The 12,298-nt window shown below is 38.3% G+C and overlaps 2 protein-coding genes across 2 annotated transcripts; both read left to right on the forward strand.

Annotated features, from left to right (window-relative positions):
- The first annotated feature begins 1,568 nt into the window (after positions 1–1,568).
- On the forward strand, positions 1,569–2,608 carry LOC148861320 (universal stress protein A-like protein). Its single transcript, XM_088986754.1, has 3 exons — positions 1,569–2,098; positions 2,163–2,281; positions 2,414–2,608. The coding sequence occupies exons 1-3, from the start codon at positions 1,799–1,801 to the stop codon at positions 2,511–2,513; spliced, it is 519 nt and encodes a 172-aa protein (XP_088842880.1). The 5' UTR covers positions 1,569–1,798; the 3' UTR covers positions 2,514–2,608.
- A 4,258-nt stretch (positions 2,609–6,866) lies between these two features.
- LOC148861321 (universal stress protein PHOS32-like) lies at positions 6,867–8,207 on the forward strand. The gene is made up of 3 exons (XM_088986755.1): positions 6,867–7,437; positions 7,536–7,654; positions 7,834–8,207. The coding sequence occupies exons 1-3, from the start codon at positions 7,153–7,155 to the stop codon at positions 7,913–7,915; spliced, it is 486 nt and encodes a 161-aa protein (XP_088842881.1). The 5' UTR covers positions 6,867–7,152; the 3' UTR covers positions 7,916–8,207.
- The last annotated feature ends 4,091 nt before the right edge of the window (positions 8,208–12,298 follow it).

Raw genomic sequence — 12,298 nt, forward strand, 5'->3', positions numbered from 1 at the left:
TAGTCCTTCCAAACTCAGCCTTAAGAAAAAAATGTACAATTGTTTTATGATACATTTGGAAAAACAGAAATGAGAATCTGTTCAACAATAAATCGATTCCTCCCCCATTCTAATAGAGAAAGGTATGAACCTATTTGTAAGCGTTAAATCCTCTCATGAAGGAGACATCAGACCTCACCAGAAATCTGGAAGCCCATTTGCTGGGATAGTCCGCAGCATTTTAGGGATCATTGTGATTGTTAATGTAGTTGAAGCATGGACCGCTTCGGAGGCCCACAATGTTGCACTAAATTTCAGAAGTTTTTTGTGTACATCGAGGGAGATTGAAAATTGGTTATTGATTGCCTCAAGAAATGTATAACCCCCAGGTACATCCACCCTATAGTGGGAACATCTCCCATGAATAATAATTAATAAGTACCGAAAATGTTCTCTTGTATGATAGGATGTGCTTGTGAAACGCTAGGTGTGAGGAACTGATCTGGCCTCGAGCTAAAAGAGATGTTGGATCGTGGCCTCTCCTATCACCCTGTCTTCTGGGAAGCAAACAAAGTTGTGATTAGTTGACTCACAGTGCATTTCTAAATATATCCCTTAACCCCGCCTCCATCCCCTTCGTCTTTTGCTTATTTGTTTCTCTTGCTCTTGGGGGCATCCTACCCTCTCTCTTGTGTAGTATCTTCTGTTTTAACAAAAAAAAAAAAAAATTCCTTCAATTGGTAATCAATGTTTCCTTTCCTTGTCTACCATGTAATCAACAAAATTTATCCGAATCAAAAGCATCTACTAAACAAAAAATTATCCAGATCAAGCTTAACTTGATGGGGCTTCTAATCAAATGGTGGGTGGAACTGGTTTTATTTTATGGGACTCTGCTGGAATCTTTTGTTTTGCTCATTCAGTGAACTTAATTACCTCTTGAGTCTGGATATCTTGCTCATTCAGTGAACTCGAATCAAGTTCAAATAACCCGAACTATTAATACGACTCAACGTGGTGCTGTTTTCTCGAAAAATACCAATAAAACCAAAACACTCCAAACATTGTCGTTTTCTGATAAAGCAAAAAACAATGAAATCAAACACAGATCAAGAAGTTTTATTTATTTGGTTTCAATGCAAATAAATTTGCACTGATGTGAAGTTGTGACAGTGCAAATAATTTGAGTGTAGATTTTGACTTATTGTTATTTTAAAATTTAGTTTTTATTTGATTATATTATAAATGAAGTAAATTAAGACATGAACTAGAATAAAATAAAATCTAAAAAAGAAAAATTAAATGAGATTTTGTATTTTTTTATTTACACTTCGTTACATTTATACTTATACAAATAAAATTACACTGCAACTAAATACAGTTAAAGAAATACTGGATCTGCATCTCACACAGGGCGCCTCACACCTACTTCATAGTCACATCCTAGCATGCATTGGGATTTGGGAGCATCTCCCGTGCCCATTTGGTTCCCACTCTCACCCTTTTGTACCGACACTCAACACTTTTTAACAGTCATTTACACGAAGGATTGGTTTGTAATTGTTAGAAGAAACTAGGGTTATTTTCAATTTCGTCCATTGACAGACTTCCAGGGTAACAAAACCGCCAAAAAGGACACTGAAAAGTTGATTCTGCCTCCATTTCCACTCTCCACCCCACTATAAGAACCGCATGGAGGGGAGGAGGAATTGCGTCTGACCCAAGGCTAGTCGTCGAATTCTTTTTCCTGGTTTGGTCCGGTTGTAACGAGATTTCTGGTTTTCCGGCGAAGACAATAAAAGCGTTAGGGTTCCGATCAATGGCGGCCGTCGGGGAAGATAAGGAGCGCAAGATCGTGGTAGCAGTGGACGAAGGAGAGGAGAGCATGTACGCGCTCTCCTGGTGTCTCAACAATGTAGTATGCGACAATTCCAAACACACCCTCATCCTCCTCTACTTCAAACCTCCGCGCGTCCTCTACACAGCTCTAGACGGAACGGGGTATTTGTTTTCGTCTGACATAATCGCGACCATGGAGAAATACAGCAAGGATGTGGCTGATTGTGTGATAGAGAAGGCGAAGAAGCTCTGCAGTGAAACTGAAAATGATCTCCAAAATGTAAGTCATTAGTTTTCTTTTGCATGGATAAAATGGTCTTTTGCTCATCGAGTATTGGTATCAGGTTAAGGTGGAGACGAAGGTGGAGAGTGGAGATCCAAGGGATGTAATATGCGAGATGGCGGAGAAGCTCTCTGCTGATATGTTGGTCATGGGAATTCATGGCTACGGCTTAATCAAGAGGTGCGGTGTATGTTATCACCTCTTTTTCTTTTGTTTTTTTGTTTTTTTTGTTTTTTTTGTTTTCCTGCGTTATTTCCAAATTCTGAATCTCTGTCGTGTTGATGTGGCGATGGGTTGGTGCTGATGATGCAGGGCTTTTCTTGGGAGTGTGAGTAATCACTGCGCACTGAACGAAAAATGTCCTGTTTTAATAGTGAAAAGGCCCAAATCTACGGCTGGGAATAATAGTTAAACATCTGACTGATTCTGCGCCGTTTGATCTTTGCTTGTCTATGTAATCTGTACTTTTTTTTTAATGTGTATCTATGTAATCTGCGTCGTTTGATCTTTGCTTGTTATCACCAACAAGGCACAAGAAACACAACAGAAACAGGGAACTTGCCTCAAGTTTCGCAAGATCCTGAGGGTCCAAATTACAGTCCGTGAGGACATGGAGAACGATGGAGGGGTAGCTGCCAAGGGGAATTCTCCTGGTCTGGATTCTCCGAAACAACGGCGTTGTTGTCGTTGAAATGTTGGTAAAGGAGGGATAACAAGAGCAGCTACAGGTGGGTTGACGATGTTATGGTAATGCATCGAAGGGGCTCCACTCGCTGTGGCGTCCATGGGAACTGCCAAAGCTCGCAGTGCCCGAGCTTGGCCGAGAAGAAGAAGATGAAGATCTCAACTGTTGGAGATTTCTCAAACAGAATTCTATTTCGACACTACACTTTCTTCCAACAGGATTGAATCATCAGGTTCCTTGTTTTTGTTATATATAGTTAACGCCTTAGGCAGAAGTATCAACACTATGAACTAGTGTTAGGCTGATCAATTAACTTCCATTGATCCATTCTCAAACCTAGATGTATAAAATCAAGAGCAATGGTGTCACAGACCGTCTACAACAGCCAAAGAACGGGAAATGAAAAGAAAATGAGAATAAGGAAAAGTTAAAGAGAAAAAGATTGAAATGAATCGATCGGCATAGCCATTAACATTGCAAAAATTAATCAAACTAAGCTGTAAAACATTTCCATTTTGAGCAAATCATAATAAAACTCCGTCAGATGTTAGACTAACAAAAGACCCAACTATAAGGAAAAGAAAATCCAGAGACAATTCACAAGCACGGAGCGGAGCGACGGAGAAATGAAAACGATCGGCGCTGCTTCTGGGTTCGAACGGGGAAGAAGAAGAACGGAAGGGAGTGGCTGAGAGGGGGTGCCGCCGCCGCTGCTCTGCTTCTGGTTCGAACGGGGAAGGGGAGGTATTAGACGATGAACGGAAGAAAAGAAAGGAGAGAGGGAGGAAGGGAGTGGCTGAGAGGGGCTGCCGCCGCCGCGCTGTTCTGCTTCTGGGTTCGAACGGGGAAGAAAAAGAACGGAAGGGAGTGGCCGAGAGGGGGTGCTGCCGCCGCTGCTTCTTGGTTCGAACGGGGAAGGGAGGTACTAGACGATGAACGGTGATTTCTCAAATATTTTGGTGTCGCTGGTACCTGTAACAGTAGTTTTTCAAATTATTGGGTCGCAAGGCTTTTGGTGTCTCACATCCCACATTTTTTACACCCCATCCGTCGTAGAAATAAAATCACAGAAAAAGAAAAATTTTATAGTATTCTCTTTTTCTTATCCCATCCCACAAATCAAACGGAGCCTTATGATATTCTCAAATGACTATCGATATAATTGAGAGCCGGGTAAGTTTGATTAGGTGTAAAATGGGCCGGGCTGCCCATGGGCTGGACTCCTAGTGCTACATGGGCAGGCTGAGCCTGGGGTTTGAAGCCCATGGGCACATAGCCCGTGATCTATATGGGCCCGTGCTATGCCCCCTCGATCTATTGGGTCGAGCTAGCACAGCCTACTACAGTATGGGCAGCGCAACAAAATCATATCGTCTCGGCCCAGTATAGTCTACTTTATACCTATGGGTGTATTTGTTTTAGGCATGGTTTTCGAACCACTGTTAATTTGAACGGTCAAACCATTTGGCCTAAGAACTGTTCAGGCAATCGATTTTATTTTATTCCAAATCTAGTATTTGGTAAAAAACCGTTAAAAAAGTTAATAACCTATTGACTTGGGTGGTCAAACCGTTGACCCATTCAATGGCTTTTGACCATTTTTTATTTTTATTTTTTTTTGCTAGAACGGGTTGTCCTCCAGACGGTCAAACCATCGACTTGGAAACTGGTGGCCAGAATGGTTTCGTTTTCGGCTTATTTTTTAAAATGGTTTGAGGTGTAAATATGAATTGGTGTAATTAAACATTTTGATCCGTATTTGTCAGTGTTTGGATGGAGTGTAGTTAAACATTCAAACTTCATATAAAACTCCACTCAGATTGAGTTTTGCATCAATAATCAATGTAAATATAATAATGATAAAAACAATGTAAATGTTTACAACGCTTAGTAGTTTTAAACTGATCCGTGCTAGGTTTATAAAACCGATCCAGAGAATGAACCGGTTAGGAGCCCGTTCCTGGGTTGAATGGTCCAAACAAACGATTGGCCCATTCTGACAAAAAAAAAAAAACGTCAAAACTGTTAAACGATTTAAATGGTTCAACCGCTTGGCCAAAATCCGATTTTAACAAAAAGTGAAACTGATCACCTGACTGATTCCCGGTTTTTCCAATCCGACCATCTGGTCCGGTTTTGAAAACCATGGATCCATGCATATAGTGTATTTTTACTTAGCCTATACGAATAGCAATTACGATTGCAAAAGTGATCTTAAGTCCTGTTCAAGCCTAGTCATTTTGGGACCTATCGAGGGGTTGTTTTTGAAAATGGCACGGCTCAATGAATTCTAATCCACGTTTTGTGCCAAAAAGAATTCATTTGAAGCGTAGTCCGGTTCAATTTACATTATAGCACTATGGCCTGGATTTAACTCAACCATCACATTGGCACTCTACCAGCACCCCACAGTCCATCGCAACTGTATATTAGGAATATCTCTCAATAATAAGCACGGAAGATGCTTCCAATACATGCTGAGATGTATATATAAGACACTCTATGGGGCAATGATATGACCTCTTGCTGACAGATGCAATCTTTTTTTTTCTTTTTTGTGAAGTATTTAATAAATTAATAAGATTATTGAAAAATTTGTCTAATAAAACATCTAAACTATCTGAATCAAAGTACACAATTTCTTGATAGAATGTAAATCACACCACAATAGGCTTCACTGGATTGAAACATAGAGAGTGAGACTGTTCGACTTTAATTTCTCTAGAAGATTAAAATTCAATGGGGTTTAATTAATAAATCACATGGAGAAAAACACACTTCACATGCACATTGAATATTGGTTTGGAAGTTTCCAATAAAACTATGTTTTACTTGTTTTATTTTCTTTTAAGCCTTGTTCAACATTGATGGATTTTAAATCTGATTTGGATTTTTAAGTAGGAGCTTGTTTGTACTCTGTAAAGTTATAGAGAGGAGAGTATATGCACACACATGCATGTGGCATAATGAGGCACTTTAGAGGCACACTTTGTTTGCATTTTGCCTAGTTCGGAAAAACTAACTATATTTTTAATGTGATGACACTTTATGCAATGAGAATGTTTGCAATGTCACATTAGTTATAGACAGTGGTTTTGCAAAATTGCAAATCATAGGCTATGAATTTTGTAAAATCACAAATCACAGACATTACAAATTACAAAATCTAATGTCATAGGCTTTGTGACTTGCAAAATTGCAGATAGCAAACCTTGTGATTTGCAAAATACAAGAAGTGTGATTTGCAAAATTACAACGAAATCATATTTGCTTTTGATCCGTATTTAAGGATGCATTTGGTTTGAAGGCCAAACCATAACCATTGATATTTTAAGTTAAGCTAACGATTATAATTTGATCAAGTGTGATTAAAGGGCAACATTTAAATATTAATGACCACTAACCGTTAACTAATTGAGAATAATTACAAAGTTTGAAATGATAACTGTACAAAGATACTCTTCAAACCTACACATTTATGTTGGTAATGACTCTCCAAGATCTATTAAAGGGATGTGAATAAAGCCAAACCACACACGTTTTTCTATCACTTTTCACTCTCTCTCTGATATGCTATTATCTTATGGCATATAGATGCTAACTTCCTCTTTTTGGTTTAATTGTTCAAGTTCAATTCAATCAGATCACCTTAAATAATTATTATGTGCTTATTCAAGTTCAACTCAATCATTCAAATTAAGTTGATACTAATTCTCAACCAATAAGCTCCTCTTGATATTTGACCCATAATTATTATGTGCTTATTTCAGGTATTTTGAACTAAAAAAATGCATAAAATATGTATTTTTTGCTTTAACACACTAAACAACCATTGAGACTTACACCCCTTTCAAGGCTCAAGTTTTGCTGATTTTTAACCCGACCTACATCATAATTTGAAATATTGAACCGGCTCTAGCTATAACTTTTCCAAATAAATATTTATTTTTTGCCAAACATGAATAAATATTTATTTTTCAATACCGCACTAATCACCTTAAATACTTATTTGAATAAGTGATTAAATAAGTAATACCAAACATAGCTAAGAAATGGTGCCAGTCAGATCTGACACACCGTGCGCCAGGACATACTATACTTATCGTTATGAAACCTAATCTCGAAAGCCGCAGTATTCCATCCCCGTCTGTCTTAAAACCGCAGAAACCTAAATAAAAAGGGAGAATGACCAATCGAATGTATCCGTACTTCTCCGAAATAAAAAATCTGCGGAACCCAAACCAGAAACCGCCGATTCACCGCCTATAAAGAAAACCTGGTTCAGTTTCGATCATCAACACTCTACTGTTGATCTGTGGTTGTTGTTATCTCTTGAATCAAAGAGGATCCGCACGCGGCGGTCTCGATGGCTGAATTTGAAGCAAAAGAGCAGAGGGTAGTGGTTGCTGTGGATGAAAGCGAGGAAAGCATGTACTCTCTGTCTTGGTGTCTCAGAAACCTCATCTCTCCCAATACCCAGACTACCCTCATCCTCATCTATGCAAAGCCCCCACCTCCCCTCTACTCCTCTCTGGACGGCACACATGACTTTTTCTCCGGCGATGTCATCGCTGCCATGGAGAAATATAGCAGAGACTTGGCTGATTCCGTGATGAAACGAGCCGAATCCATCTACAAGGATTACACTAATGTTAGTTATATCCTTGTTTCTTTTTTTTCTTCTTTCAGAACTCTGTTTTCATGCTTTCCTTCCTTTGATTAATCGAGCACTTTTTATAAACGTTTCAGATCAAAGTGGAAAGGAAAGTAGGGAGTGGAGATGCGAGGGAGGTGATATGTATGACAGTGAAAAAGCTAGGAGCTGATATGTTGGTGATGGGAAGCCATGGCTATGGCTTTTTGAAGAGGTAGGCATATATGAAGCACTGCCATAGATTATATGAAGTAAATTTTACGTAGTGTACACAAACCTCTGTATCTCATGATCGTCATTGGTTAATTGGGTTTGGCTTCATTTGCTTGTTGATGCTAATTGCTAAAACTCGGATTATGATTGTTGACTTGTTGTTTGTGTCTGGACGTGCAGGACTGTTCTTGGAAGTGTGAGCGATTACTGTGCCCAGCACGTCAAGTGCCCTGTTTTGATCGTCAAACGTCCCAAAAACTGATTGTTTTTTGATTATTCTTCGAGCTTTACGGCTTCAGTCAGTGCATGGCCTGTTCGAACACTCTTTACAAGCCTTTTATTGGGCGTACTTATATACTTTATTTTATTTCATGGAGAGAGATTTTCGAGAGGTGTTCGAACAGTGGGTATGGGCCTGCATTTGGGTTTAAGAACAGAGTGTGCACTTGTAAATAATGGATTTGATTGTACATTATGTGTCTGCTATTATTGTGCTAATGGATTCAATGTCCTTACATTTATAAAATAATAATAAATAATAATGGGCCGATGGGGTACCGGACTGAACACCCAACGACACTAATCACCGAAAAGAAACGCAGCAATGTTTAAAAAATCGACCCAGAATTAAAACCACTTTGACCACCGATTTTTAGGTTAGTGGTTCGGTTTATGTGCCATTTAGTTCGAACAATTGGTCTGTGTTAATTTTAAAATATAAAAAATAATTAAAAAAATGGTAAAAAACTGTTGTTTGAATCAAATGGGTTGATAGTTAATCATTTAGGTTAATAGATCGCTGATCAAATTAACAGTTTTTTTTTGACAAAAGAGTAGTTTAGGAGTAAAATAGAATCGATCGTCTCAATAATTTTCGAACTAAATAGTTCAACCGTTTGGGTTAATGATGGTTCAAATACATACAATAACCATGCAATGCAGGATGAATAGAAAATAATTTAACAAGTTTAGATAATTAGATTTAATAATGGTGACGAAACAAATTGCTGATAAAACCAACTATTGATTGGGGTTAATATGCCAACTCCAATTGGAGAAACAACTGCCACCTGTTGGGCGATTGGCAAACCAACTATTGATTGGGGTTAATATGCCAACTCCAATTGGAGAAACAACTGCCACCTGTTGGGCGATTGGCAAACCAACTATTGATTGGGGTTAATATGCCAACTCCAATTGGAGAAACAACTTCCAGCCGTTGGCCGATTGGCAGTTGAGGAATGTAATGCTTATTAGGGGTGTCCACGGTTCCGTTAATCGAACCATGGCACCTTTTTGTAAATCGAACCGGTACCATCGGTTAATTGACTGCTGGTTTTGATTTTTGATCACTTTGGTTTTTTGGTTTTTTATATTTATAATATATATTATATAAATATATATAATAATATATTATAAATAATAAATGATATATAATATATTATAAATAATAAATGATATATAATATATTATAAATATTTAAAAAATATATAATATATTTGTAAATAGATCATTATAAATATAATATAAGTATATATTTATATAAAATATATAGAAAATGACATATTAAAAATATACATATAAATATATATACCGGTCGATTTGGTTAATCATCGATTTTTTTATAGGTTAACCAAAAACTGAACCAGTCCTTCGGTTTTTCATAAATTCCGAACCAAAACCAAACTGACCAGTTTGGTTAGCCGCATTTTGCGATTCAGTTTTCTCGGTTCGGTTTGGTTTTTCATGGGCACCCCTAATGCTTATCAAATGCGCAACACCTCAAAGGATTCCTATGGATAGAGCTTTGGAGGCCTATTAAACTTGAATCAACTCATACAAGCTTACTGTGCAAAAACAATTCAAACAACGCTAAGCTTCCACAGTATGATATACTAATTGTGAAAACCAAGGTTCAAAGTATCAACACGTATCGGCCCATATCGGCTGATACGTATGATTCCGGACCCCTTTGATACGCCCCTACAGTGGATGTATCGGGGGTCTAACCGATTCAGGGGGTGGAGCCCTAAACCGCCCCCTGAACTGGTTGCAAAAAAAATTAAAAAAAAAGTATGAAAAGCTGTATCGATTCGCCCGATACACCCATACCGATATATTGGATGTATCAATATTTTGAACCTTGGCGAAAACTACTCAAATATCCCCTGTATTTTCGAACAAGAGAATTCGGAGCGCTGTTTAATAATCACTACACTAGTAACGAAGCGTAGGGCTGTCAATTGGATTGGTCCAATCTGATCCACTCCATCATTAGTCCATTTTAAAATGAACTGGTCCAAATCCAATACAAACCAGATCCCAGATTACCCAATCCAGTCCAAACTAAATGGCCACATTGTTGGAGCTATTTGACATTTCAACAGTGTTCACGTGATCAAGCATCCGAATTGGGGGGTGTTACTGTTACTGACAGTGACAGGATTGCATATACTCCAAACGTACGGTTGGTTGTGCCCAATACGCCAATATGTCAACCCTAGCCCTGGGTCCCTGGTATCATTCAATTTCAGACAATGTTGTAAGATTCAGACCGGCCCGGTGGTCTCCTGGTCAGATCATGACAACATTGATTTCTGAAGTTGAGCGAATTCGGGTGGTCTCAACTGTCAAGGACGGCTTAGGGGCTCACGGCGTTACTCTCATCATCTCATGGTGAAGTGACTCCGTGACTGATTCATGCGATGCGAGGCCCCCCCTTCCGAGTTCCGCCCTTCGATTCAAAACCCTTCATAAGGGAAGGGAGCATGGCATCCCACATGAGGACACCCTCGTACAATACAATTATAGACCCTGCTGTAAGTTATGGTAGAGGATGTTGGTGCAAGTTGGAGTCCTCACTCTAGTAGATTTTGGCAATCCATGTCAAGGTAAAACGTGGAGTTCTTCTGGCTGCTGATCAACTCCAGGACAACAACTCCGGAGCTGAACGTCTGCCTTCGCCAATAGTCTTCTTGCCGCTGATGCAATAGAGTTAGGCGATCAAACTATTGGAGTTTTGGTCTAGGGCCGACTCAAACCAATAAGAGTTCAGACCAAGGTTCAAAGTATCGATATGTATCGGCCCGTATCGGCTGATACATATTGTTATGGGACCCCTCTGATAAGCCCCTATAGTGGGTGTATCAGGTCTGACCAGTTCAGGGTGTGGAGAAAACCTAAACCACCCCCCTGCACCTGTTTCGAAAAAAAAAAAAACGTAAAAAAAAAGAATATCAATTTGCCTGACACACCTATACCGGTGTATTGGGCATATCAATATTTTGAACCTTGGTTCAGACGATTTTATTCTAAGTTAGCCCAATCCAACAACTATAATAAACCATCCATATCCGAGTTGAAAAGATTTAGATTGATTTGGATCCAACCCAAAACCGGTCAATTGACACTCCTAGTGGAGGACCAAGAAATTGACCGAGTACAAGTAGCCAATCCCGTCAACTTTCGAGCAATAGAGTTGCAATTTCTTGGGACTTGACATATCACACAGTTGTTAAGAAGGCAAATAAGATTTCTTCAGTCAACAATCAAAGACTGAATGCGCCAAGGTAATTCCATACTGTCCAACAGAATATAATAACGTCTTCAGCATCGCCTTCAGTCAAAATGTGTAAAAGATCCAGGTCTCTTGCCATCCTAATGCCATTAAGGAAGCCTTTCACTTCAGCAGATTCCCATGAGCAAAAAGGAGAGGGTACAGCACGTGCAAATAGAAAATTCTCAGACACAAATCTGATACATAGGACCAATATACACATACAGATGGTGATACACTTTGGATATGCTTGGATACGTGAAAAGATATGGATGCACTTGGATACATTGAAACACTCTTACAAATCCCACAAATACATCAATAACAATAAATCCAAAGTTAAAATAACTTTGAATAAAATACAAACATTTAAAAAAAGCAAACTTTGATTATATGAAGAGATACATTATAATCAACAAATCTGGAATAGATACATATCATACAATAACTTTACTGATTATACATCAAATATGTTTAAGCTTCTAATTTACTAAAAAATCACTACAATACACATTAAATTGTTGTTGGATCAATGAGTTTGATAGATCCATCTTGTGGTACTTCCTTACCGTGAAAACCATTAAGATATATAAAATAAATGTTTTTTTTTTCAAAATTTTCCTAAAATGTAAGAAACAATCATTGACAAAAATTATTGTTACATCAATAAATTTTAGAGATAATCGATAGATCCGTTTAGTTCTTTCCTACAATAAAAAACATTTAAAACATATGAAAAACATGGCCTCTGTGAGAATGAGAAAAAAAAAAATTAAAAAAAGGTTGTCACCTAAACACCCAACACGTATTGAGTGTATCAATATTTAAAACCTTGGTTGGAACAACCTATAGAAACTGTCAAAAAGTTTGAAGAATCAGCATTTTTGACTTATGTCAGCAGTCTCGACTGTTGCTGTAACTTCTAGTGGTTTTGTACTGTTTTCTACCCATACCACATATCTACACCTTTGGATGCAGATATACATCCCATATTGGACGTATTGTATCAATATTTTAAACCTTGGGCCCATCTGTGCAAATGAAGTTTTGTTTGGTAAGTTTTGCACTGGTAGTATGTTACACTGGTTG

Source organism: Nelumbo lutea, chromosome 4 (assembly GCF_056320005.1).
Source record: "Nelumbo lutea isolate HS-2025 chromosome 4, American lotus-T2T, whole genome shotgun sequence".
Lineage (NCBI taxonomy): Eukaryota > Viridiplantae > Streptophyta > Magnoliopsida > Proteales > Nelumbonaceae > Nelumbo > Nelumbo lutea.

Excerpts from the sequence above, each read along its gene's own strand:
- LOC148861320 (XM_088986754.1), top strand. The coding sequence starts at position 1,799 with ATGGCGGCCGTCGGGGAAGATAAGGAGCGCAAGATCGTGGTAGCAGTG. Across the intron at positions 2,099-2,162 it reads CTGAAAATGATCTCCAAAAT|GTTAAGGTGGAGACGAAGGT; the intron begins GTAAGTCATTAG and ends TATTGGTATCAG. Across the intron at positions 2,282-2,413 it reads GGCTACGGCTTAATCAAGAG|GGCTTTTCTTGGGAGTGTGA; the intron begins GTGCGGTGTATG and ends CTGATGATGCAG.
- LOC148861321 (XM_088986755.1), top strand. The coding sequence starts at position 7,153 with ATGGCTGAATTTGAAGCAAAAGAGCAGAGGGTAGTGGTTGCTGTGGAT. Across the intron at positions 7,438-7,535 it reads TCTACAAGGATTACACTAAT|ATCAAAGTGGAAAGGAAAGT; the intron begins GTTAGTTATATC and ends TAAACGTTTCAG. Across the intron at positions 7,655-7,833 it reads GGCTATGGCTTTTTGAAGAG|GACTGTTCTTGGAAGTGTGA; the intron begins GTAGGCATATAT and ends CTGGACGTGCAG.